General features: G+C 43.5%; 1 protein-coding gene across 1 annotated transcript; it reads left to right on the forward strand.

Moving 5' to 3' along the window:
- Positions 1-27,408, forward strand: lama4 (laminin, alpha 4). Its single transcript, XM_034527585.1, has 40 exons — positions 1-225; positions 4,759-4,860; positions 4,939-5,066; positions 5,165-5,245; positions 5,440-5,654; positions 6,081-6,181; positions 7,004-7,184; positions 7,625-7,708; positions 7,811-7,962; positions 8,366-8,476; positions 8,915-9,026; positions 9,492-9,656; positions 10,416-10,609; positions 12,578-12,694; positions 13,264-13,412; positions 14,127-14,268; positions 14,358-14,451; positions 14,553-14,669; positions 15,182-15,367; positions 15,563-15,702; positions 16,140-16,304; positions 17,792-17,937; positions 18,710-18,872; positions 18,963-19,096; positions 19,353-19,524; positions 19,735-19,866; positions 19,968-20,110; positions 21,541-21,670; positions 21,948-22,085; positions 22,309-22,442; positions 22,738-22,902; positions 23,672-23,825; positions 23,925-24,118; positions 24,211-24,400; positions 24,506-24,661; positions 25,295-25,454; positions 25,964-26,091; positions 26,211-26,304; positions 26,619-26,738; positions 26,846-27,408. The coding sequence occupies exons 1-40, from the start codon at positions 118-120 to the stop codon at positions 26,989-26,991; spliced, it is 5,643 nt and encodes a 1,880-aa protein (XP_034383476.1). The 5' UTR covers positions 1-117; the 3' UTR covers positions 26,992-27,408.
- The last annotated feature ends 55 nt before the right edge of the window (positions 27,409-27,463 follow it).

A 27,463-nucleotide genomic window follows, 5' to 3' on the forward strand; every position in this document is an offset into this window, starting at 1 on the left:
AAAACCAACGGGAGCAGCCAAGCAAGTGGAGCTGCCCAGAGACTTTCCTACGGCAAGGAGACTCTGACACCAGGACAGAGAGGGAGGATTAGTGCTCCACTGGGCAAACACACAAATATGGCTGCTGAATCTCTGACCTGCCTCTGTCTTCTCTGCATCCTATCAGGGATTGCTTATCAAGCTTCTGCCGCCAGGCTCGGGGAACAGCAACAATCGCTACTGAAAGTAAGACAGATTTGGTTTGATCTTATTTTGGCTGGTGAAACCGTGCATGCCATCACAGCTTCGTTTGGATTCTGCCCTTTTCTGCCCACTGCACATGTATGTTAATGTGTTAATGAGGCTAATGATTGTGTCCACAAATGTGACGGTGAAAACCGTAAAAGATGAGGCAGCTTGGGGGTGCGTTTTGGCAGTTATGGCAGTCTGGAGGGGTCTCTGCGGACCTCACAACGTCCTGCTTTGTGCTCACGCATGTGTGTGTTTATGTTATCAGACGTACCCGGAGGCTAAAGCTCACATGGGCTCTGAGTTACTGTCTCCACTGCTGTCATGCCCCTCCTGCCCCTCCCTGGCAGTTCCCTAATGGAAACCAGCTGCCAAATGTTGAACAGCCCAGAGAGAGAGAGAGAGAGAGAAAGAGAGAAGCCGTACAGGACAACTTGCCAATGTTCCCTTAGCTCACCATGCTAGGAAGGATTTGAGCTCAGGGGCCAAACTTTCAAATCGCCAGACAATTTGTTTTAAACATTCAAATCTTTTCTGGTTCTGAGTTCATCTGTTTTGCTCTGAAGTTGTAATGTATAAGATCATATCAAATGCATTTTGGTCCTAGTCGTCGCCATTTTCTTTCCCCGCATCCTGCTCATTCGATCCTGATAATCATCGTTACCGTGAGATTGCGCGTTGAATTTCTCTCAGTCCACTGTTTGTTTGTCCCCACTGTAAACAGATACAAGTGTGTGGAGGTTACGGGGATGTTTGGGATGTGTGGGTCATCTTTCATGTAGGAAACTGGAGTTCTCGTCCTGTCACAGACCTGCACCGGGTTTTTGTTGTGCCGCTGCGCCGGTGACAACCTTGGTGGTTTTCAGGTTGTCCGTCCGGTCCATTCTCGTTCACGACGGACGGATAAGCATCCACTTTGACTTAAGGAAAAACTGATTCGATTTTGGAGATCAAAGGTCACTGTGACTTCACGTCTGTCCTGTTTTGTGATATCTCGGGGAAAGCATTGAACAAATGTCTTCAAATTTGGCACGTCCACATGGCCTCAGTGATGAACTGAATAGAATTTGGTGGTCAAAGTTCATTGAGACCTCACCAAACATAGTTTGGACCTTAACTCAAGAATCCTTATGACAATTTCACACAAATCTCTCATGATAATGAAGTGATTATCTTTTGGACATCTATGGATTTCCTAGATTTAACCATGCCTTTTGGTTTCCCAATAGTACCGTAACCATAATTTATTTGCCATAACCAGGTTATTTCCCTCAAATATTTAGGGATTTTGTGGAAAGCTAAATCTTTAAATACACTGGCATTTGATATATCTTAATCTGGGGTTCTGCAGAGTCGAACAATATTAAAGTTATTGTTGAGTAAAAGGGTTGCTATCATCAACTCTATCTGAGCAAAACCTTTCAAAATGCTTTACTTTCGAGCAGATTGTGTGAGGTGCAACAAAGTTCTAATGAGCCAATGCGTGGTTTTTTGCAAACGTTATTTGTTGCACAGTTTGGATGTCATCTTAGTCATCTGCAAACCTTGTATGATGTATGTGCTCCCTGCAAATGAGTAGAACAAGATGTCAGGCTGTAGATAAACTACAACTCTAACCTTTTACAGAAATGTTCCGTTATACTGTGACTGTAATTATGTGGCTGCTTTGGATGCTTTTGGGGTGGATTTGTGTCCATTGGCCCCATATGACTGAACCGGAGAGCCTTGGTTCTTGGCTATATGGTGACTTTGTTCAAAGCTGATCTGTATGAAGAAACATCCTGGGAAAATAGAGAATGTAGAGGTATTCAATCCCCATACTTGGCAGTGCTAAACCAGCGCAATTTAATTGTGTTTTAATTTATTTTTCTATTGTATCATGTTTATTTCTCAACTTCAAAGTTAAGCGTCCCCAGAGAGGAGGCCTCGCCCCTCCAGCCAGACTGTCTGTGTGCAGTTATTGAGTTAGGATGAAAATCTCATGACCCTGGATCTGTCCCGTCTTGAGGATGTTCGGAGGAGTTAGCATGACTAAATCCAGCATCTGAACCCCTCTTCGAGGTCAATATAAATACAGCAGCCAGTTGCGAGGCAAAGCGGAAATGAGATTCCAGCTTTACCACCTAATCCACTTAATTCTCCCACTCTGGGAAAACTCTGTCGGCGGGCAGATGTACATAAACACACATGCACACACACACACACACACACACACACACATTTAAAAGTTAACTTTGAAAAACATAATTCTAGAGATCCAACTGTCATAGAGACCCTACCCCACGCACACTGCAGAGAGAGTGCATGGCCACGGTTTTGGGAGCTCCATGACCAGAGTGTTGACTTTGGACTGCGCTCAGCTGTAGAGCCAAATCCTGTTTTTGTGCTTGATTAGCAGCTGCATTTTGTTCGGCTCTGTTTCGCAGAGATAGAGCCTTATGCTGTATCCCATAAGCATCCAGTCAACGCACAGGAAGTCCACTGACAAATGCAGCTTCACATGAAAACAGAGAGCGGCTGTATATAACGTGTTGAATGTCATCTTTGTTCTCCCCTGTGGTGGGCATAGTGGGAGGGCCACAGAAATAGTTCACATTACTGAGTGTGCTCACAGTTGGCAGACGGCTGGAAATGTCAATTGTTTAAATTCCCATGATAGTTAATTAAGGGTTTATTAAAGTAACCACTATGTTTGAAATTCCTATTCAGATTTCCTATTAGAGCTCTACCCCCCAATGGAAATAGGTCTTAAACGAGTAGTTTAATTGATATTGATATAAATATTTAGATTTATATCAAGCTTCTAGCCTGGCTCTGTTCAATGTTAAAGCAGAGACACATCAGAAAGGAGACAGCCCCACTGAGAGACAGTTTCCTGTATTTGTGTGTCAGGTGGGTTTCTCCACTGCCCAAACCCTGACTGTTAACTCCATTGTAAGTTGTTTATCCCTGCTTCCATACTTTATGTTACGCTAGGCGTTAGCCTTAGCTTTATACTAACTGACAGACGTGAGATTGATATACATTTTCTCATCTCACTTTTGGAAAGTAAGAAACTAGGCGGATTTCCCAAAATGTTGAAATATTCCTTTTGGGTCTGGAGCAAAGGCAAAAGATTACTACATCAAGTCATCCAAACATGGGCAGAGAAATGTTATTCCACAAGCTGCTGGGTTGTATATCTGAGATGCATTCCTCTCAATTTTGAGGACTCTAGTCTATAAAGAGTCCATGTCCTGCCTCAAGACCATATGCAGCGACTCCCATGACCATAATCCACTGCCCTGTGCTCCAGCAGCTGTTTTACCCATTACACTGTCACGACAGCATATAGTCCTGAAGCCATTTAAAACACTTTAAAGTGGCTTTACAAATGGTAAGTAGCTCGGGATCTCAGTGCTTTTCCCATAAACTTGTGTTTTGGGGCCAAAACTTTTTGCTTTTTTCTCTCAAGCCCAGGACCCGTTTGCATCATCAGCTGCCTTTTTTTAGGATGTGTTTACACGGAAGGTTGACACATCGTGAATGTTTACGTGGTAGTGATGTATTGGTCTGGTATCAGCGCATGTGAACTGTGGGTCAAGGGGAGAGCCACAGGAAGGGCTGCAAGGGGGTCATCTGGAAGAATCAGTGCTGTTGTTCACGGGTTGTTTCGTATTAGCTGACTACAGAAGCATGTCCTTGTCTAACAGTCCATCTGTGAATAAATCAAAGGAAACATGTGAATCATAATTCGCCATACAGTACTCTTGGTCTGTGGAATGTTCCATCTTGTGGCCATCCTGGATGCAGCAATGTCGAGCCAACTGAGTGGAAATAAAAAGCTCAAACGATGGAATTCTTACAGACTGCTATTGTACTCCTCATTGAATGGTGCTTCAAATGTTCAAAGAGGTTCAAAGGGCTGTGTGTGTGTGTGTGTGTGTGTGTGTGTGTGTGTGTGTGTGTGCGTGTGTCGTGTGTGTGCGTGTGTGTGTGTGTGTGTGGAGGGTAGGAGGGGGGTTGTTGCAGCTCTGAACCCTGACATAACACCATCACGGGAAACCATGTCGAACAAACGTGAGACAGGATGCAGGTTTTAAAATGACATTTTGTAAATGGGAGGGAACTGCTGCCGTTCAGTGAACTTTTCCTCCCAACTCACTTGGTGCACTAATCATCTCAGATGTATCTCTGATGGAGAAGTTCAACTGCTGTCGCCGGTTCTGTTCAGAACGGGCTGATTGCTTGGATTGTGGCGTTGCTGCATGTTGCGTTAAATTAGTTTTTTGAAATAAAATCTCAAAAACAATGCATAGATTTTCTTGCTGCTTTATGATACACGCAGCAGAGACAAGACAAAACTGTGCTTTGTGTCTGAGTTGAAGAGCAAACCCTCTCTGGCCGAACCACTGGTTTGGTGACACCCAATTCGCACCACCAATGTGTTACCTCCTTTGGCGAAAGATAGTAACTGAACAGACGCTTATATGAATGAAAATCTTTGAGATTATTACATTTGTCAGTGAGAAATTTCTGTCCCCGCTGCAGGTGTGTGGAAAGGGACGTTTCCTGAGTGAGCAAAACATCTGCTTGCCATGTAACTGCAAGGGCCACGCGGACTACTGCGAAGACATCACTGGCGTTTGTATAGTAAGTTTCCCCCACGTTGATTCTCTCCGCATCAGACTGAACAAATCATTTACTACTTCTAATAATCCTAACTTTCAGAACTGTAGAGATCACAGTACAGGTGACTTCTGTGAAATGTGCGAAGATGGCTACATGCTGGCTCGCAGCCTGGAAGGACGCCACTCCTGCCGACCCTGCGCCTGCCCCCTCTCCGTCCCCTCCAACAAGTAAGCCGGTCTGTTTTTTGTCTCTGCAGCCGCAAGACTGCGCGTTGGCAGGCGGTGGGTAATCTCTGAAAATACTTTCCCCCTGTGTTTCCGGACAGCTTTGCGGCACGCTGTGACAAAGGAAGTGGCCTTCTGCGCTGCAAGTGCCAAGAGGGCTACGCCGGACATCTCTGTGAGAGGTCAGTGCTGACGAGGCTTTCAACAACTAATCAAGAAGTTATATCAATCAAACGTCTATGCACATTCAATGAAAATCATGGGATCCTGAGATGCACCAAAAATCAAAGGGAGTCCACAAAGGTGGATTGTTGATGACCCTGACCATCATAGCAGGCAGTGGTATTGTGGCTCACCTGCTGTCTCTCTCATCCAGGTGTGCTCCAGGCTTCTATGGCAACCCAATGGCGATCGGTAATTCCTGTAAGCGATGCGACTGCAACAGCAACTCCGACCCGAACCTGATCTTCAACGAGTGCCACAACATGACGGGCCACTGCCAGCACTGCTGGGGTAACACCGGCGGTGCCAACTGCGAGAGGTGTGCCCCAGGTTTCTACGGCGACGCCATCAGTGCCAAGAACTGCAGAGGTGGGAGCAACGGGTTGACTCATTCGTCCAAGATATGTTTGATCCGCCCTTGACAGACTCGTGGGGAGCTTAAGTTCAAAAGTTCTGCTTCAGTGAAGGTATCGCAGTTGCTTACTGTTCTATGAAAGCTGAGCAACTGCTGGCATGTGGTGTCACAACATGTTGGGAGTCGGCATATGAATACTTTACAAATTATGTACCCTTATATTTACTTTTCTTCTCAGTTCTATCAATATTTTTCCATATTATGTACTTTGTGGTGTGTGTGCGTGTCAACCTGAAGGCAAGGTGACAATTGAGGATCAAGGATTACCGTTTGCCTTGATGGAGGCCTTGCAAGTCCAAAAATAACCCTTTCCGCTGTGCTCGTGACATCATCTGACCTCTAATGTTCTCATCGGTGAATGTGCCCTGTGTCTGTCGCAGAGTGCGAGTGCAATGAATGTGGCACCTCTTCGTGCGACGACAGGAAAGGAGTGTGCCACTGCAAGCCGGGTGTCACCGGACGACTCTGTGACCAATGTGAGGTGAGAGGATCCGCAGGACTCTGGTCCAACTCGTTGCCGTTGTTTGCACTGTTCGTGCTGTTAGCACCGTTAGCTTCATGCTGCCGGCTCAGGCGTCGCCATGTTGAGACTTGTGTGGAGGCAATCTGACTGTCAGTTGAAGGTTACTTACTGCAATGAACTGAAGTTTCAGTTGAAACGAAGGTGCACAAATGCAAAACAGTTGAACTCTCGTTTAAAGAGCATAAAATGAAAGCAGTCGAAATATCAGTTGACATGTAGTGGAGGAAAGCAGTGAAGAAGTGTACGTTACAGCCGAAGCAATAACATTCATTGATATTTCAAATGAGGTGAAGGCACTTGAGGTAGAGTATTTTGCAGCTGATGCTGATATTTGGAAGAGAAGACGGAGTAGGCCGATATCCTGGTTCAAATTTGATTCTGGATCCTCACCATATTTGGGCATGCACCCAGTTTTCCTATCCAATGAGGGATTATTAACCAACATTTCCAGGGGTGCGCTCGATTGATGTCCTTCTCCAAAGAGAATGGTTTCCATAATTTAACATCATGGTTTGTGACAACCTGTCTGATTGTCAGAGTGCCCGTATCCGCTTGTTCCAGCAGTATTACTGTGTTCTCGGATCTCAGCGGTTACTTTAGCGAGAATGTTTTTGCATATGTTGTTGCATAACTGATGATGGCCTAAACTACCAAATAAGACCCCTAGCTGTCCTAGACCGGAATCATCCTTTCATTGATGCCGCAACAACATTGCTTCTAAATGAACATGAACAGCCAGGTAGCGGAATCTAATTGTGTTTTTTCACTCATGTAATCTAGGAGGCATACTTTGGTTTCTCCAGCTGTCAGGGCTGCCGGAGGTGTGAATGCGGGCCAGCTTCCATTCGCTCCACCTGCCATCCCCTCACCCACAGCTGTCCCTGCCGCCCGGGGGCCGGAGGTCGTTACTGCGAGCGCTGCCTCCCAGGCTACTGGGACTACAGTCCCGCCGGCTGCCAGAGTAAGTCATCCGTCCGTCATACATCATGTCAAATGTTCTCTTGCTCTCGTCAATGAAAACATTCAATGCAGATAACGCTTTCCCAGTGGAAACGGCTACCCTGAGTGCTCATGTTCCCACGACCACGGTAGTGCGCATGATGTCAGAGCAGCATCTGCCAAGAGCAGCGACCCTGTGGCCGGAGCTGGATGACATCACCATGCAGCCCAAATCTATACACACACACAAACACACACACACACTTACACACACACACAGCTGCAAACACAATCCCACACAAGAGACGCCACAAGACAGATGCACAGGCTCGGAGCCAAACTAATTTCTGTGGGTCTTTACATACTGAATGCTTGATAACTGCACTAAACGGTTTCCAGCTGATCGACAACGGATTTAAACTCTATGACGAATTGCATCTGTTTTGGGTATTATTTCCACAGAGTGTGACTGTGAGAGCGGCCACTGTGATATGCATACAGGAGAGTGCCTGCTCGAGGCTGCAACTGTCAACCTGTGCAACATCAGTAAGTGGACTTAACAACCGCAGAGACTCCACAAATTGTTTGAAGTTATAGCATAATTGCAACTCTGCTGCAATGCTGTAATGCAGTTGCCTTTGGTTTTAGGTTGTGATGAGTGCATTTGGCATCTGATCGGGGACTTGCAGATGTCCAATAAGACACTGGACCAGCTGAAAGTCGGAGTGCTGAACATCTCCACTGGCGCTGCTGCCAACGACCGGCTCAAATACTACAACTACACCGCTCAACAACTGCAGGTACATGCAAGAACAAATGCAGATGTAAATGCAAGAAGAATACAACATGCAATAAGAGAACGATCAATATTTGTCATATGAAACTTGTGAAAGGTAAGAATTATCACCCACATTTCTTCTTATCGCTACAAAGATAATTAGTCTCTTTAAGCTCATTGTTTTGGTTTTATGGCCCACAAATGTAATGTTTGGTCCAGTTTCACTGCTGAAACGCACCTTGTTTCCTGTCAGTCAAAACAGCTCTGACTGTACATTACCCACCCAGCACCAAATGGGGGACAATGTCAGTGACTAGCTATAGGAGCTATACACAATCATTCCTGGAACTTTCCTTTTCCTTGACATGTACTTCACACTACAAATGAGTTGGCCCGATAAATTAATGAATCTGCTTTGCTCCCAGACTCAGTTTAAAGGCTGGAGAAACGGGTCCTCTTTGATGAAGGCCCAGACTCGGGAGCTGGAGAAGGCCATGGACACCGTGGTGGTGGACATCCAACAGCTCGGAGAATCGGTCAGCAAAACCATCATCTCTCATTTAAATCACTTCCACCATTTAAGGGAAGTTTATGGAATTTAAAAGGCTAAAGAAGTTTAACCATTGTGCATTTTCTTCTTTTTTTTTAGCACTTTGCATAAATCTTGGTATGAGTGTAATTTGTTTAGGCAAGGTAGTCCAGCCCCTGCTCCTATAATAAGTACATAGAAAACATTGTTGCCAATATATGTTCTTCCCATGGGCATCAGATAAACTATTGTACTATTCTCATAATTCCACTAAAGTTCCTTCAAACTGCTTTTCCTCATATCCATACCTTTCTATACAGTATGCCATCAGATCCAATGCAATATTTACATCGCCAATTAGGGCTGTAACTAAAGATCTTTAGAAGCAAGTGACTTCACCCGCTCATTGATGTATCATTGATTTGTTTTTGTGGTGGTTTTCCAGGAGAGTGTGGTGAAGACTCTGGGGAACCAGCTGGATAACGACACGCTGGAGACCCTCACCCTGGCTGAGCAGCTCAGCACGAACCTCACCGATCTCAACCGAAGCATTGAAGGTACCAAATGGCGCAGTGGATTTTGCATTCTGCTGACCATCATTTTAAAACACATTCAGGGTCCTAATTTAAAAAAACAATAGTGCATGGTTTTAAGTGCATAACACAATCATGGCGGACCAATTCCACTTTTGCTAGTTAAATAGCGCAATCTCGGGCGCAAAGTAAGACGCAAGGGTCTCTTAATTAATCATAGCTGGGTTTTGTGTGTAACATGAATTTAACCAGTCAGTGTCATCTTCCATTTCCTTTTGAAGCAAGGTGCTTGTGTCTGGCCCATCGCTCTTTAGATGGCATATTTGGCTTTGCATTGAATATATAGTTCTTGAAAGGCTCAATGCCAACACTGTAATAAAGCAGAATATTGTTTGGACCATTTGACGCCTTAGTCTACACTTGCCATCTGGGTCACTTGTGTATTTAGGTTCCTAACTCATCTGTGTGTGTGTTGACGTATGTGCACAGAGATGATCCATGACTGGGAGCTGTACAGTGTTCAGCAGGATGTGGATCCAGAGGTGGCCAGAAGGAACACTGAGCAGGCCCAGGGAATGGTGACCTGGATGAGGACACTGGATCTGTCCCCACGGGGGCCGATCGCCACCGACGAGTCGACAGAAGCCCATGACTGTGAGGAGATACGCAGCAGTTCACAAAATCACGGAAGTGCAAATACAGGCCGAAACAGACTCAACACACTGGTTATTTAATCTGTTAGCAATGAGTCGCACTACAGAAATTGTATCCAAAATGACTCTTCAGTAAGCTGAGTGCATGTGAAGAGATGTTTGCAGGTTTGTGAGGCAATACTTTAGCACAGTGGCTCTTTCTGAATGCTATGATAAAGGTGCTAATACGTTCAGTATTCTCAACAAGAATCTTAACAGAACAGGTTATATTTCCCATGATTACCATCTTATTTTAGCATGCTAGTTTACACATGGACCAAAGGAGGCCAGAGCTGATGAGTGTGCTTCAGTTATTTTGACTTTAAGTCCAGGGGTTTATACATTCATTAAAATGTGAAGTTCATGTATCATTGAGGTGAATAGGTGCCACATGCACATTTAAAGAGGTTACTTCCACAAAGAAAAGACAGAAAAGAAGAGGGAAGAGTAAATCATGCCTACATGTGAGCGAAACCAGCAGAGATAACATTAAAAGAGGAAAGTGGCTCTACAGGAGGATAAATATTTGAAAGAAATATAGAATACCTGAGAGCCTTTCTGCATTATATTCCATTTTATTTTTGCAGGAAATTAAGTGTTTGATAACCAAAGTTGGAACGCAACCAATTAGCACTTCAAATAAATCACAGTAGACCAAACCAGGAATACTAGTAGTTAGTAATAAGTTATTCATGCCTCGTGTTTCCGATTGTGTTTCCAGTGCTGAGGCGTATCCGTCAGTTGGAGAAGAAACTGATGATCACAGACGGCCGCCTCCCACCTGTCAGGGAGATCCTGTCCCGCTTCTCCGCCAAGCTGTCGGACGCTCAGGGCTTTCTGCAGAAAGCAGCCGGCACCGTCCAGGAGACGGAGGACACGAACAGAGCCAGCATCCTCAAATTCCAGAGGAATGAGGTGACCCCCCCCCCCCCCCCCCCCCCCTTCTCTTTCTGCGTTTGTCAGTATGGATGGATGCATTAGTAGACAGTCCTGCTAAAGAGCTCACAGTCCTTCCTCCCCCCGCTGTGAGGGAGTGTGCTGGCACGGAGTTCCTCCTGCAAATGCCGTCTGCTTTATCTCGTCTCCCAATGTTACAAACAATGTTGAGTTTCACTCAATTACAACGAGGCACCTCCCTGGCCTTTAAAGACATGAGAGAGAGAGAGAGAGAGACTGAGATCTGCTTGTTGTTTGCCAGGCGTGTCAGAGAAGTCTATTACTGATGGTATTTAAGTGCCGAGAACAGAAACACAAAACCATCTGTGGGAGCTTTGGACTGTTACATTAGGAGGAGGCCGGCACAGAGGGAGCAGCAATGCTGCAATACCATTTTTTTGTTCCCACGACAGAATCCAGAGCCCGTAGAAAGATGACTTACATACAGTAGAATAATTACTGTACGGAGAACATACATCTTATCCCAACTCAAGCCGGTGTTTGGTTTGTCTATTTTGGGCTACTGTAGAAACATGGCAGCCGGCTCCGTGAAGAAGACTTGCTCCCTATGTAGCTATAAATGGCCCGTTTGAAGCTAACACAATTCTTGTTCTCAGGTATACACTAGAACACATAGTTGTGAATATAATATTCTGCCACTAGATTCCCCCTAAATGGCTGCACAGTGTTCATTTAAAATCCAGCATCCCAGCCAGTTGTTGTTAACATTTGGGGCTCAGCCCAAATCTATTGGGGTTTAATTGATGTAGTACAGTTTAATAGGAGGCCAACAGCAGAACATTTACTCAATTATCTTTTTTTACCTTTGGGAAGAGCGTAGTAGTAGTAGAACAAACCCGACAGGGTGGATATGGATGGCGATATTTCCACAGCCCTGTGTTTGTGTATTTTTGGTTGTGCGAGTGTTATCAGGATTGGGGATCTCAATGATCAGGGTCCGTGCTGTAAACCAATGCCATGAATGGTGCACTAACCAAACACGGAGCCTCTACTAACCCAGGGCTCCATCTAGCTTCAGCACAGTCCGGTTTACACCGGCTGCAGCCACAGTGTGCACACTGCCGGGTTACCACCACACGGCCAATCCAACGATCACACCATTGTGCCATACTCAGTCATGCAGTCACATTAAAAGTGGGGTGTCGGTACTGGAATATATTATCTCCGACAACCAGATACAATTTGTATGAAACACTATAAAATATTTAGTAGTTTGAACATTTTTGGCATCATTACCTTTATTGAATTGTTTCCTGTACAGAGAGAGAGGGACAAGACATGCAACAAAAGTCCCAGGCTGTAATCAAATCGTTGCGGTCGTATCGTATGTGTCTTTTAACTCGGCGACACTAAACACAATACCACAGTTTTTCCTCTGTCAACACCAATATGGTGTCACAATGGGATCATATGACATCTTGTGAATTAATTAATTATACAAGTAAAATGTTAGCCCACGATTCAACAGAATACAAACTTAAATTTAAAACTACAATCCCATACATCTAAACAGCATTTTTTATTACTGATTACGGACGCAGTTTTAAGCACCTGACTAACGTGTGCTGTTTAATTGCATGGGAACGTACTTTAAAGGAGACTAGACTGGTGTGTTGAATACGGAGCTGGAACCAGGAGGTGATTAGCCTAGCTTAGCATAAAGACTGGATGCATGGGGATGACAAAGCCAATGGGACATAGCTGGCTATTTTAAATTGCTGCCAATCTTCATGCTAAGCTAATCACCTCTCAGTTCTCGCTTTTTTGCCTAAATGACAAATCGTTCCTTGGTCTGTTCCAAGGCCTTGAAATGTATTTGCAACGTGGAGATCCCACTTCTCATTTAATATCAATCTCTCCTGTATCGTAGTTCTGGAGCTTGAATTGTGGCTACATTTGATCATGTTTATTTCTGCGTGTCCCCAGGCGAAGCAGCAGAGGCTGACAGAGGACCACACCGCTGTCAACAATACGCTCGGAATAGCCAGAGGCTCCATCTCTGAGACAGAGAGTACAGTGGCTGAGGTGGACGCCATGGTGCAGGTGAGGCCTGCATGACTGTGAAGACCTAAAACTATCAGGAGGGACCCATACGCAGAGGAAGGTTGTTAGAATGGAAACAAATCTCTGGTTCCCTGCTGTCCAATGATGCTCAGGTTTTCTTCAGGGCTCACTGTTTGTGTATGTGGGGGATATCTTTCATAATCTAATAGACTGTGACTTAGGGCTGCAGTATGTCATAGATTGCATTGAATTTATTCATGAAATGGATTCCTCAGAAAGGCTGTGTCGTATCTAAATCTGGCCAATTTGATTTGGAAGCAATTTGTGGAGGCCAGAGATCGAATAAGCTGTGTTCTCAAACAGCTCTCCCTTTTTACTCAAGTAGCTCTGTATTGAGTTACTCTGTGAATTACAATCATCCTGAGGTAACAATGTTAGCTTGGCTCTGAGGTAAAAATATAAATCACTTTCTCAGGATGTAACTAAGAAAAGCAGAGATCATTGGGGATTCTGATAATGGGACATTAATGCAAAGCGATGGAATGCCCTCGCAAATAGTAAATGACATGTCTATGTGTTTGTGTGTTTGCGCGTGTGCGTCTGCACAGAACGTGACCGAGTACCATGCGGCGATCGATGGTGCCAGCCAAAGGCTGACGGAGAAGACCGAGCGTCTCTCGCTGGCTGACAGAGATCTGGTGCAGAGGGCCGATGATCATGCCGAAGAGCTGGACAGACAGGCCAATGCATTGGAGGAGTGAGCCCCCCTTCTCAGTCAAACTTATCAGTTCCAAATAATCAGACCATGAAAAGCACAAGACTTCTCTGCCCTGTCTGTGGCACTGAATAATGTAAACCTTTGAAAGTTAAATTTCAAAGGCATATAGTGCATTTATGGGGGGGACGCGAATTACTACACATTCCATGCAATAATTAGTATGTACACATTCAAAGTAAACGGTGTGTGTTAATGGTAATGATGGAACTTACTGCACACCCAGTGCAACAACATCTGTGTTTCCATTGATGTATTCCAATTTTTTAAGTATTGCATGAGAAAAGCTGTATGGAAATTTTATAAAACTGCCTCAAATGCGCTAAAAAGTTTTTTTACACTCACTTGTTTTTTTGTTTTTTCTAAATGTGTTGTGGAAACAGCTCTGCGTAATAAGTTCTGACCTAAGGATCAGTTAACGTGTGAATGCTTGTCATCCTCTCCAGACGCCATGATACATGGCCAATACTGGCTGACGCACTGAAAGAATAGTTAAAAGTTGGAAGACTGTTGTTTAGTACCTGGTTCCAGGGTTTGTCAATACGAGCACCAATAGTCATTTTAAATGTTAATATGATAATATTGATCAGTGCAGCTTTAATTTAATATGATTTCCATGAGCTGACTTGATGCTGTTATAGACAATAGAGAAACACTCAGTCTAGACAACAACATTCATCCCCCTGTCTCCACCAGGGATCTGAGAGAGAGTGACGCCAATGGCTTTGTGCAGAAAGCCATCAGTGCTGCCAACGTCTACAACAACATTGTGAAATACATCGACGATGCCAACATCACCTCGCTCACCACCCACAACTTGTCCCAACGAGCTGAAGACGTATGTTATATCGCAAAAAATACACCATACACATCCACTTTAATACCTGTCAATTCTGCAGCTTTGATTTCATGTGTTCTGTGTTTCAGGCCATCACTGGGATCAATATGCAGCTCGGGCACCTGGTAACCCAGAGTGACAATGTTTTCAAGGAGTCTGTTTCATTACATTCAGAACAAAAAGGTATGGGGCTGTCACATAATGATATATCTGTCTCTTTTTGTATTGTTAATGTGTTTACTATCCAGAGTTCCTTTGACTTTTACCGTATCTCCATGCAACAGAGGTTGAAGCTGAGGTGATTGACAAGCTCAAATACATCGAGGAGACCAAAGATACCATGGATAAAAACACAAAAAAACTTGCAGAAATAGTGGAAGATATCAGTGGAATTCATGCAGGTAAGACAATACTTGGTTATTAAAAAGAAATTAGCTCAGATCAGACACGAACAATGGTCTCCTGGGTGAAAGTAATGTGTTTGTTTGACCCAACCACCCTACCCTACCATCTGCTCTGAGCGTCTAATACTGACATGGATGGGATACTATTGGAGTTAGTTAAAATCCAGCTGTGTCTCATACAGATACCAAAGGTTGCCTAGGTGTGTCGGTATCTCTGGACGTCCAGGAGCACTGACTAATCAGCGGTATTTTTGACGAGTTGGTAGTGAAGCGGATTGGGTTCACCCAAATTGCACAAGAAAAAAAGAAATGTTCTCATCCACGTAGTCATATCTCGCTGCACATATAGATTTGGTGTTATTTGTCCAGGTTTTAAGACATACTATTTGTCTTGAAATGTGTATTAATGACACCAGACCACCTTTCCTATAGGCCCATGAATACAATAATGTAGACTTTGACATAGATTATCAGAATTTACTCTCCGTCACTTTCCGCCTCCATTCCAGACAGAACACCACAGCGACTGGAGTTTTCCCTGAATGTGGCTGAGGGGACTCTCAACCGCTCAGCAGAGGTCCTTCAAACCATCAACCCCATCAGCACCAAGGTGGAGGTGTGGGCCAACAACATGAGAAACCAGGATTACTCTACAGCTGCTTATGAACAGGCCGTCCTTTCTGCTGGGGAAGCAGGTATCATTACTGTTGCAACACAAACATATCTTGGATAATTTAGAGGTCCTTAGTAGGAAATCACCATTTAACATTGACTCTAAATTGTATTAACCCTGTTTGCAATGTCATGTTTGTTTTTTTCAATTTCCTTTTTTGTACATTTTACCCTGTTTAAATTATCTTGTTTTCCTCTCGTTCAATGCACTTTTTTAGTGGAAAACCTGAATGTACTCGTCCCCAAGCTGCTAAACAAGCTGAAGGTGGTCGAGAATAAGAAGCCTGTCAACAACGTGACCACCAACATTGTGAGGATCAGAGAGCTTATAGCTCAAGCCAGGAGTGTGGCCAAGAAAGTGAGTTCATCATTTGGAACATGCCTACAATATGGTCAATTTAGGGTGGAGTGCTATTTTTAAGTCAAAGAGAGCATTTTGAAGGCTATGTTACTACTCTTCATACGGTGGCATCTTCACATAAATTAATCAACTATAAGTGGCCACATGATCAAATGTTGGATGGACTTCATGAATAGTTTCATCATGTTGCGAATATTACATGGCAGTTAGCCAAACATCGGGCTAAATAGACAATACCATGGATGTATTAGGTTGTAATAAGCATGGAATTAATTTAAGTCAAGCCTGATGTTACGTTACAGACTGAAAAAGTTTGATTGGTATATCCCTATTGCATACCCTACTTTTGTGATGACATCTGAAATGTATGGCATTCAAACTGATGTTGATGTCACCATAAGCTCTAAGACATTCTGTTTTTTTTTCTTCCCCAGGTCCAAGTGTCCATGAAATTCAACGGTCAGTCCTCAGTACAGGTTCATCCTCACAGCAACCTAGAAGACCTGAAGACAGTGACATCCATCAGTCTGTTCATCAGGGTGGACCCTGACAAGGATCCCATAGAGGACCGTTTCATCTTATACTTGGGAGACAGAAATGTGAGGAATCCAAAAAAAAGCTTATTTGGTTGCTTTGCCATTTGGGGTAATCAGTTACTATAAAACAAATGCCTACCTGGATACTCTGTGGATACAGATGGGGGGGGGGCATTAAATAAAGTAAAAGCACTACATTTAGCTCCCAATTCTACACTCTAAGAAATAAACTAGACCCAATAGGGTTCATCGGCTTGTCCCCATAGGAGAACCCATGGGGTTTCAAAGGGTCTACCTAGAATCCAACATAAAGGGGTATACCTAAAGCCATATGTGCAGGGTTTCACCCAGAACCATCTCTACATAGAACACTTCATTAGTGTAACTGCTCAACCCTGAACCCTCTCCGGAGGTTTTGTTCAGAACCTTTCTACCTTCAAATGGTGCGAACAAGAACCCACCTAGGGAGTTCTATAGAGTACCCTTATATACTGTATATCAAGGGTTTACCACCACCAGGTGGGTTCTACTAGAAACCCTTTTATATTCCAAGGGTTTCAACTAGAACCCAGGTTACCTCATGAGACTAAAGGGCAGACGATAATGTAGTGCAGCGCAACCCACAACAATCGTGGTTCACAATCACAGTTGTGCGTGGAAGGATCTTTTAACACCCATGCTTTCAACAATCCTTGAAGAACTCTTTTTTACAAAAAGGGTTCTTGAGATGAAAAGGGAACCCTCAATGGTGAACCTTTTTTTCTTACAAAGAAACCCTTGAAAAACTCTTTCTTCTAAAATATGAAATGGTTCTGGCTAACACCTCAGGCCTTCAGGAGGAACCCTTTTGTAACCCTTATTCCTAGTGGTAAAAAAAGTGAAATTCTTCCGCATTATACTGTATGTGTTGAATTGTTCCTTACAATAGTTAGCAAGGAGGTTTTAGGAAGGGTACATGGCCCAGATCTGCTGGTAAAACTTCCCAAACTTGCACCTAGAGTTCCAGGGTAAAGATGAAAGGCAGAGAGCTGCTTGTGGACATTAATAGTTTGTTGTGATCATGGAGGCAGGAATGACAGGCTTTGAAGGCGCACAGTTGCCCTTTCAAAAGGTCTCCAAGAGACGCCTGTTACAATAGTGCTTGTGTGTGCCTTCAAAGTTGTAGTTCATTTACATAAATACCATTAGCCCCCACCCACCGGGGCACAGTAACAGTGCAGCTACCCAATATGAGGCCTCTCTGTTCTCTTTAACCACACTTCACCCTGGTGATTTCACTGCCACTGTATTCTATGCAGTTGTGTTTGTCTACAACTTTTCAGTGTGGAATAATGCCTTCAGCAAAAGCTCGATAGGTCTCAAATGAAGGATGTTTCTGTTTGTCAATCCATTATATTCCAAGGTTGAATAACATAAAATATGATAAATTCCCTGTTGGAAACTTACACAGCAGTGGTGAGTTGTTGTAAAATGATTAAACAAGGGCCATGATGGGAAAATTAACAGGGTATGAACTTACCCTGAGGTTTTTCTGCTTGTTTTGCTCACAGGGTAGGAAAGACTACATGGGACTGGCTATCAAGAATGACAACCTTGTGTACGTGTACAATCTCGGGGGTGAAGATGTTGAGATCCCATTGGGCTCAAAGCCTGTCAGCCAGTGGCCCGCAGTCTTCAACTACATCAAAGTGGAGAGGTATTATCCGTTAATCAAAGTTTTTATGCTTTATACATGAATCCCTCAAACAAACAGATATGTCCAAGTAACACATACATGGGATTTAATAAAACTTGTATAGACACAACCAGTTTTTATTTGAAGGAATCTGTCATTTCAATATGTTAATGCATCAACAAGAAATTGCAGCAATTGGATGTTTAGCACTTCTGTTCTGGAAACTGCTCATAAATCCTTCTTTTTGTCAATATACCTTTGACAGCCATACATACACTAAGATGCACAAGGCCTCTAGTTTGTGGTTGTTGTCAAGTGTCATGAGGCTGTGATCCCAGCCTCATTTGACAACAACCACAAAGGTAATTACCCAGAGGTAATTTTGAAGTTTTAAAAATATTGTCTCACTACAATAAGAATGGCTACTACGGTGACTTACATGATCACACATGAATACAACTGGGCTCATTGGATCTACAATAATCTCAGCAGAAATATTGGAGGGGGGGAATACTGATAGAACCCTTTTTCATGAGCATATCTTGAGGTGAGAGGCCAAGCCAGTTTTACCTTTGACTAAATGTATCCTAACTTAGGAGTGTTACTTAGCCTCTTTCCCAACAAGCTAGCATCACACATGGTTGGTAGCCTACAAATGAAATATTTATTTCTAATATTTTTCCCTCTAGCTTTAAAACTGAGTCCATTACAGTGTGTGAAGGACAATATGTCAGCAAGTTATGGCTGTTAAAATGACTGAGTACTCATGCTCCTTTCTGTACTTTGCTTGCAGGCTGGGCAGACATGGAAAAGTCTTCCTGACCATCCCCAGCCAGAGCTTCACCGACGAGCAGAAGTTCATCCAGAAAGGTGAAGCTCCAGGCACTGAGTCGCTGTTTGACATCGACCCCAAGGATATAGTGTTCTTTGTTGGTGGCGTCCCAGCAGATGTCAGGGTAATGCCTATTTCAAGCATTTCTTCTTACACAGAAATCATTAATGTTTTTTCTTAAATAATGACATGTATTTTATTTTTAATTAACCAGCTTCCACCTCCTCTGAGTCTCGCTCCTTTTGTGGGCTGCATCGAGTTGGGTTCGCTAAACAACGATGTAATCAGTCTATACAATTTCAAAGAGACTCACAAAATTGATCCTGTTACATCAGCACCGTGCCCAAGGTACAGTACACAATTGCATTAAATTTGCTATCCATCAAATGAACAAAACCATTTAGCATTCAGTAAACCTGCCAATTTCTGGGGCTCCGTAGAAGTTGACAATTGTTTTCCCATTTGGTAATTCAGCCCTCTCATTGGATTAATTTGTTCATGCTGAATGAACAAATAATATATCTGAACAAGATTTTGAAACATTCTGCATTCTGAATACATCACACAGACGGTTTGGAAATACCATTTCTCCTTCTGCTCTCAGGTACAAGTTGGCATTTTCCCAGAGTCGCATTGCCAGCTACCTGTTTGATGGAACGGGGTACGCACTCATCAATAATATTGAGAGGAGGGGCAAATTTGGTGTTGTCACAAGATTTGATATTGCAGTGCGAACTGTCGCAAACAATGGTGTCCTTCTCCTCATGGTCAATGGGGTAAGTCTAAAGTCTATCTTTAACCTCTTCAGTGCACAGTGGAAATGTCGATATCAAAGATAATATTCTGACAGACATATAGCCAAATACATAAACTGGCAGATTTATCCTGCAGCCTGAGCTTCTGCACACTGACAAATAACTTGTGTTGTCGAAAAATTGTTCAATGTAACAGGCAAATCCTAATGTATTTTAACGTCTTATTTTCAGGATAATTTCTTCCTTTTAGAGTTAAAGAATGGCTTCCTGCGCCTAATGTACAACTTTGGCTTCAGCAAAGGGCCACAACTTATGGAGAATAACACACCAAAGCTGCAAATAAATGATGCACGATACCATGAGGTAGACTCCCACTTCTCATTTAGCCTGTTAGACAATTTCAACTTGAGCTTGTGAATAAGTTATGTGTTGTTTTTAACTGTCGTTCTGGGTCATTTGCATAGGTGTCAGTGATCTACCATCAGTCAAAGAAGGTCATCCTACTTGTGGACAAGAGCCACGTTAAATCATTAGAGAATCCCAAAACCACGCTGCCGTTCTCCGATATCTACATCGGAGGGGCTCCCTCGAGCATTCTCAAATCCAGGTAAGTAAAATATACTTGCAACCAAACATATTGCTCTCAGCAGGAACTGTGTAGTCTTGTGTGTAGACCAAAACATTCAACAGCTGAACTCGGCATCACCCTTTGGAAGCCCAAAGTGGCAGCTGAGAGCAAGAGTCCAACTTCTCTGGATGTGACAGTTGCTCACGGCTGTTAAAACTAACTGCAATTAATTGAGTAGGAACCAACTGTAAACACAGTTTTGCCATGCATATATTATAACATTGCTAACTTAATTTACATCATTACACATCATTTACACATCCAGCAGACACAGAGCAGTCCTTAAACTATCTCTGTGGCTCTGCGGAAGCTTCACGGTATCTTTGTAGCAGAGGTATAGATTAGTCAATAGCATTCAGGTTTCAAGTGAGAGGCAACCTCCAGTTGAGAAATGAAGCCAAAATGGAAGGGCCAAAAGCTTCAGTTTCTCAAATGGACACTTTAGGCTTGCTCCAAAAGTGAGTCAATCCACACATACCCACAGTCTTTATCTAGGACATATATCAAGGCTTAAAGTTAACATAAGTTATGTATGTATGTATGTATGTATGGGCATGGCCACTTTGAGTGACAGGTCACTACCATGGTGTTTCTACCACGAGGCACATTTTGTTTTTCCCATTTTTCAAATTAGCATGGTATCACAGTTAACATGAAATATGGATGCACCTTGCTCAGCTAGCTAGCGTAAGCTGCTAACGGTACTTTGCCAATCCAGTTCTCGCCGGAGTGGAGCTGGAGAGGTGACGTCACAGTGACAACGTCCACTAGCAACTGAAGAGCAAATATTTTTCCAAGGAGTCCATAGAAACCAAACCAGAGATAAAAGGGGAGATAACAGTCGACAGGTGGCCAGCAGCACAGCTCCTGGACAGTGTCTGCTGGAGGTGCCAACATGTCAGCTATAACAACCTTACAGGCCTATTATTATCAGGTGTCTTTTTTTGTCTTTCAAAAAGTATTACTACAGCTTGAAAAACAAAGATTAGATTTCACTTCAAAGTTTCAACCAGTGACATGTTTGTATAGAGCTTTCCTTGTTATTACATTATTACATTACATGTCATTTAGCTGACGCTTTTATCCAAAGCGACTTACAATCATCTTACATTAATACACCGTAGACACAACTACAGGGAGCAATTCAGGGTCTTGCTCAAGGACACATTGACTAGGGTGGGGATTGAATCACCAACCCCCTGATTGAAAGACAGACCTACTAACCACTGACACACAGTCGCCCTTGTTGTAATTATATCTAAGTTTGGGGAACATAGGTGACTGAATATGAGTAACCACAATGCAATTTGCCAGCATAAGAAAGCCTTTTGACTTTTATATATATATAACTTTGCTAGCACTGCTTAGAAATTGACAATAAGATGGTGACAATATGTGTATCACCACAGGCCTGAGCTGTCTGCTGTCGTAGGCCTGAAAGGCTGCGTGAAAGGTTTCCAGTTCCAGAAAAAAGACTTCAATCTGCTGGAGGAGCCCGGCACCATTGGCATCAGCAGTGGCTGCCCTGAGGAGTCCTTCGTAAGTGCTCCCTCCTCCACACACTGTCAGTGATAATGCACTGCATGCATCCCCCTGGAACCAATACCAAATACTGATGACGAGAGTCCAACAATCAGTAAAACACACATCTGCACACAAACTTGTATTCTCAATTGACATAAACTATTCTGTTGTAATTGATAAACAGCTTTTCCGTGATTTAAACCTTGTTCCCATTGGGGCATGACTGAACTGTAAGCTGAATCCAGAGTGAAAGGTAATGGGTGATGAAAGTGTGATGTGTTCTTCTTGTCAGATGTCCCGGAAAGCCTATTTCACCGGAGAGAGCTACCTGGGGTCCACAGCAAAGATTTCACCCTTCGACAAGTTTGAGGGAGGACTCAACTTTAAAACGCTGCAGCCTGCTGGACTCCTGTTCTATCTGAGTGAAGGGGTATACTCAAATCTTTGTTTATTGTTTATTATACACATGTATAACAAAGTTGCATTAAAGGTTTGGTGGGAAAACATGTTTTGTGCAATGTCAAAGGATTTGAGGTTCCAAGTATGATTTAGTCATAAAAAGACCAATCAAGATTTTTCCCTGGGATGTTTTTGTAATATGTTGTCATAGTGCTGCTATGTGATAGCTATTAACTTACTTTCTCCCACTTTAGTCTGATGAGTTCAGTATCTCTCTGGAGAATGGAGCTGTGGTGCTGAACTCCAGAGGCACTCGAGTTAAATCGCACAAGAAACAATACAATGACGGAAGGACACACTTCTTATTGGCCTCAGTAAACAATCAGAAGTAAGTGTTCAACTTCGCAGCTGCAGTGTCCTGCCGACAGCTGCCTTTTGTGCACAACTGTGTTGGGTTTTGCATTTAGTCGTTTCTACATCCTGTCTCCTCTCAATTGTATGACGTTCAACATAAATGTAGATACATGGAGAGTGTTAAACTCTTCTTGGAGCCTCCATGTTAGAAAGTCTGTTTGAGAGGAATTTTATTTGGTTCTGGTATGTTTCAATTTGGTTTATTTGGCCCATACTATAGCAATAAATGTCACAATTAACTGACTGACTGGTTGAACTGTTTACCTTAGGTATTCACTGTTGGTGGATGACAAAGACAAACAGGAAAAGAAACGTCCGTCATCTGCCACAAGATCCTCATCAGGTTCTGCTGTGAAGACCTTCTACTACGGAGGGTCGCCAAGCAGCAGCTTCAAGAACTTCACAGGCTGCATCAGCTACGCCTATATCAACAGGTAGATCCCCACTGAACAGCCAATTCAGCCTGAAGTAAGACGGGATGCAACAGATTTATCCTACAGGTTACCCTCCCCTACAGCCTGCACAATCTTTATATCTCTCCACACTGCAACGCTGAGATCTTTCTAATCAAGGATTTGGCTAAAAGGGTTCCTCCTACAGGGTTGAAGTTCGACCCTGAACTATTTGCTTCTGAATAAACTTTTTTTGTGAAAAGGAGCATCAAGGGTTCTTTGTAAGACTAGAGGCTCCATTAAGAACCATTTTCATCCAAAGAACCCTTTTTGGAAGAAATAGTTAATTAAGGATTGTTGAAAGCATGGATGTTAAAAGTTCCTCCCAGTCCACACACACCCAAACACTGTGATTGTGTGGTTTGGACTGTACCAAATCAGCCCAAGCCCTTTAGGAACCTCATGTAAAGTGAGTTCTAGATGAAACACTTGGAATATGAAAGGGTTCTTGGTAAAACCCCTTGGGTGGGTACTCGTTAGTACCCCCAGAAGGTGGAAATATTAAGAAGATTTACAGATGGGGAGAAGTTGTAGAACCCTATATGGTCCTAGGTAGAACCTTTGTTGTTTACTGTAAGATGGTTGCTGTTTAGTGTCGGGCCTTTACCCTCACTCAATCTATGAGATGAAGAGACTCACAAATTAGGCTGGGAGCTGAGTAGTTAAGGACAGTGTTGGTTTCTATGGAGACATACTAGTGTGTTCAGAGCTCTCTTACATGTTTAACACTCTTCCTCCTGTATTTCTGTAGACAGGACCGGGACATTGAGCCAGAGGACTTCCAGCGATATACAGAGAAGGTCCAGACGTCCCTGCAGGACTGTCCAGTCCAGCGCCCCCCGGCTGCTCTACTGTCAAGGCACAGGGAACACTCTTCTAGATCCAAACAGGGCCAATCACAAAAGGTAAATAGAAGAGTGCTGCAAAACTGGCTTTTTGGGGGGGGATCTTAATTTAGTTGCAATGATCTGCATCATCCTGACATTCAATAAATACTCCCATAGGTTAGCACGGAGGAGACCAGCCTCCCTCTTGGCCTGATGGAACTGAAGAGTGATGACCAGGAGCCATCGGAGCTAAAGGTCGAGCCATGCTACCTCTCCTCAAGTCCCAGAGCGACCCGCCAAGCTTTCCACTACGGCGGCATTGCCAACAGCAGGCAGCACTACACAGACCTACCAGACTCCCTCTCTGAGAGGTACATCAAGTAACCTCAAGGTCAAGTGTGTTGGAAAGTGTGTTGTTGTTTTTTGCCTGCACGCATGACTTAATGAGCCCACCACCTTCCAGGTCCCACTTCTCCTTGTCCCTGAAGACCCACTCGTCCTTTGGCCTCATCTTTTATGTATCGGATGTCCAAGAGGACAACTTCATGGCTCTCTTCCTGGCCCACGGGAAGCTTGTATACACCTTCAACGTAGCCGACCAAAGAGTCAAAATCAGGAGCGAGGAGAAGTTCAACGACGGTGCGTGGCACAATGTAAGTTCACAAACGTATTCCATCTGTCAATACTGAGTGGATGCACGTTCAGTTACACGTCAACAGTTTCTACAGTGACGATTTCTTTCTCTTCTCCTGCTGAAGGTTGTTTTTATCCGTGATGGGAGTATGGGGCGGTTAATAATTGATGGTCTCACGGTGCTGGAAGACAGAGCTCAGGGAGGCAACGTCTCCTGGCATGTCAGCAGTCCCCTCTACGTCGGGGGAGTTCCTCCAGAGAGGGCTCAAAAGAATATTCAGGTATGGATTCAAGTTTATGTGGAGATAAAACATAAACAGCATGGGGGTCATATGAAATGCACAAATATTGTATCAAGGTCTGTAGCTCTGAATAAAAGTGTATCCTCTTACAAATCTCTGTAATTTAAAAGCAGTAGTAATGGATGTTTTTTGGCAAACCAAAACTGTACATGCCAGGGAAAAAAGAAGAGCGCGATTTTCTTTCATTTCGAGAATAAAGTAAAAATGTAGAGAATAAAGTCAAAATTCTACTTTATTTTTCAACATTTTGACTTTTTTTATTCTAAGCGTATCGATGTAATTTTCTCATTGTCTCGAAAATGGTATTTCTACTTTGTTCTTGAAATGTCAACTTTATTCTCAATATGATATTTCAACAATTCAACTTTGATAAAAATGTATAACAAATAATCTCCCTCCTCTGATATCAAAAACATCCTTATTTTTTCCGGTTATGCCTGGTCAAAATGCTCTTTGGTCTTTAAAAACCCTGAGCAATGATGTGTTTTATTGATTATGAATTCTAACTTTTTATTTGTAAGAGGAATTGAAATGATAATTTTTCTTCCAAATTGGTCCTCACAAGAATAACCCAATAATGTTGCTTTAACCTTCTGATATGTGTCCCTTCAGAAGAACTCTGCTTACAGCTTCACCGGCTGCCTGAAGAACCTTCAGCTTGACGGACAGTGGCTGTCCTCCGTGGCGGAGAACTTTGGCGTCACCCCGTGCTTCGAGGGACTCCCCGAGGCGGGAACATACTTCTCAGAGGAAGGAGGATATGTCGTGCTGGGTATACATTTCCAGTAGTTTGTTAATGGGAGACAAAAGGAATCCTACGCTGTGGTTGAATACAAAGATTGCAGTGTTGATTCTGTGCAATCTTTCTCCCCATATGTCATATTGGGCAACTGTTTGCGAAAATTGAACATCTGTTACATTACACGGATCATTAGATTCCCTTTTAGAGAAAAACTCACAGACCCTTGCTGGTCTCTCACCATCCCTGTGTGCATGGAGAGAGTTTGGTTGGGGGGAGCGGAGGGGGGACATGAGACCCTCGCTGCAACTGTGGTAAATTGTGTCTCTACTGAGAGGGGAGAGCAGAGGGAGGGGAGGGAGTTAGGAAGGCCCCAAGGAACTTGGGAACCGAGCTGCAGCTGTTGAACGAGCAGAGTCATTTCACACGTGGACGCACCGCAGAGAAACGCGTCTGATTAATGTGGCAAAGAGGTGAGGCCCGGAGCGGATGAGGTACCCACAGCTCACTTCATCTCGCTCGCTCTGCTTCTCTCCCTTCAGATGAAACATTCGACCTGGGGCTCAGGTTTGAGCTGGTGATGGAGGTGCGCCCCCGCGTGGCATCAGGGGTGCTGCTGAATGTGCGCACAGCGGAGGGCTACTTCACCATGTACATTCATCAAGGCGCGGTAAGTCACACAGGCACAGAGGGGAGGAAAAAAAACATCCACATTGGGGTCGGATGGTGTTGATCAAACATGCACCTTCTGCTTAAAAGTACGGATGCAGTGTTTCCGTGTGTTTGCAGGTGGTGGTTGTTGTGAACGATGGGTCTCGTGAGTTCTTCACGAAGGTGTCACCGAGACAGGGTCTGTGTGCTGGCAACTGGCACAGGATCACTGGTGAGAAATGATTCATTAAAATCACAGTTGGTGACTTTGATAAATAAATAAAAATAGTATCAAAAACATTGTCATATTTGCTTAGTATGTTTTTATTATAAACGTTTTTTTACATCTACTAAAGAACTGAGAATTTGTACAGTGTGGTTTTTAGTACTTTTCTTAAGTAACTTATCTGAATACTTTAAATACTATTAAAAATGATAAAGACTCAATAGTTAGACAGTGCTTTGGTTTCATTATGACAACTTTTATAAAGCTTGTTTGGATTTATGTTGGCTCAACCGATGCATTCCATCCTTTCTTGACCTTAGTGATCCGGGACGCCAACGTCATCCAGCTGGATGTGGACTCTGAGGTCAACCATGTGGTGGGTCCTCTGGACCCCGGCTCTACAGACACCAGGAAGCCAGTGTTCGTTGGCGGAGCTCCAGGTGAACCCAGGAACACAATTCAGATGTTACTCCAGTCATACTCATCTATATCATCCCATCTCTCTAATCATGCGATGTGCTCTCCCCCCCCCCAACCACCCTCTCAGATCTTTTCCTCCCAGAGAGCATCGCGACCAGGAAGCCCTACGTGGGCTGCATGAGGAACCTGACCGTCAATAACAGCCGAGTGAGCTTCAACAAAGCCGTTCTGGTCAGTGGGGCGGTCAGCGTTGGAAGCTGTCCCGCAGCGTAACCCTTCCTTCCGTCCACGCCATCCCCAATACAGCACTGACCAAATAACGTGACAAGATGCTCTTCCTGTCCAACATAACCGTTAAGAGAAGTATCGTCACTGTAATTCATTTTGTTCATTTATTTGTTTTTTGTTTTGTTTACGTGACAATGTCTCATGTCAAGAATACAACCAAATTGTCCAAAATTTGAAAATAACCAGAAAAGATTTAGAAGACGAAAATGTCAGGCTCACAACCATCCCGAGGAACTGACAGTGTATCCATGATTTAGGCTTCTGACATAATATTAAACATGTTAATGCATTTTATGTTTCGCCATCCCACCTTATACTCACAATGACACTTTCTTTTTTGTACAAGCTCATCTTTCTTTTTGTACAGTGTTATTTCTGATAAATAAAACATATTTTACATCCATGTAATGGTTTTGATTGAAAGCGTGATTGCTAAAACAGAGGACGTTTCATGAAG

This window comes from Cyclopterus lumpus, chromosome 24, assembly GCF_009769545.1.
Source record: "Cyclopterus lumpus isolate fCycLum1 chromosome 24, fCycLum1.pri, whole genome shotgun sequence".
NCBI lineage: Eukaryota > Metazoa > Chordata > Actinopteri > Perciformes > Cyclopteridae > Cyclopterus > Cyclopterus lumpus.

Coding starts and splice junctions, on each gene's coding strand:
- lama4 (XM_034527585.1), top strand. CDS start 118: ATGGCTGCTGAATCTCTGACCTGCCTCTGTCTTCTCTGCATCCTATCA. Junction 8,477..8,914: donor TCCAACAGCTCGGAGAATCG/GTCAGCAAAACC, acceptor GTGGTTTTCCAG/GAGAGTGTGGTGAAGACTCT. Junction 12,695..13,263: donor AGGTGGACGCCATGGTGCAG/GTGAGGCCTGCA, acceptor GCGTCTGCACAG/AACGTGACCGAGTACCATGC.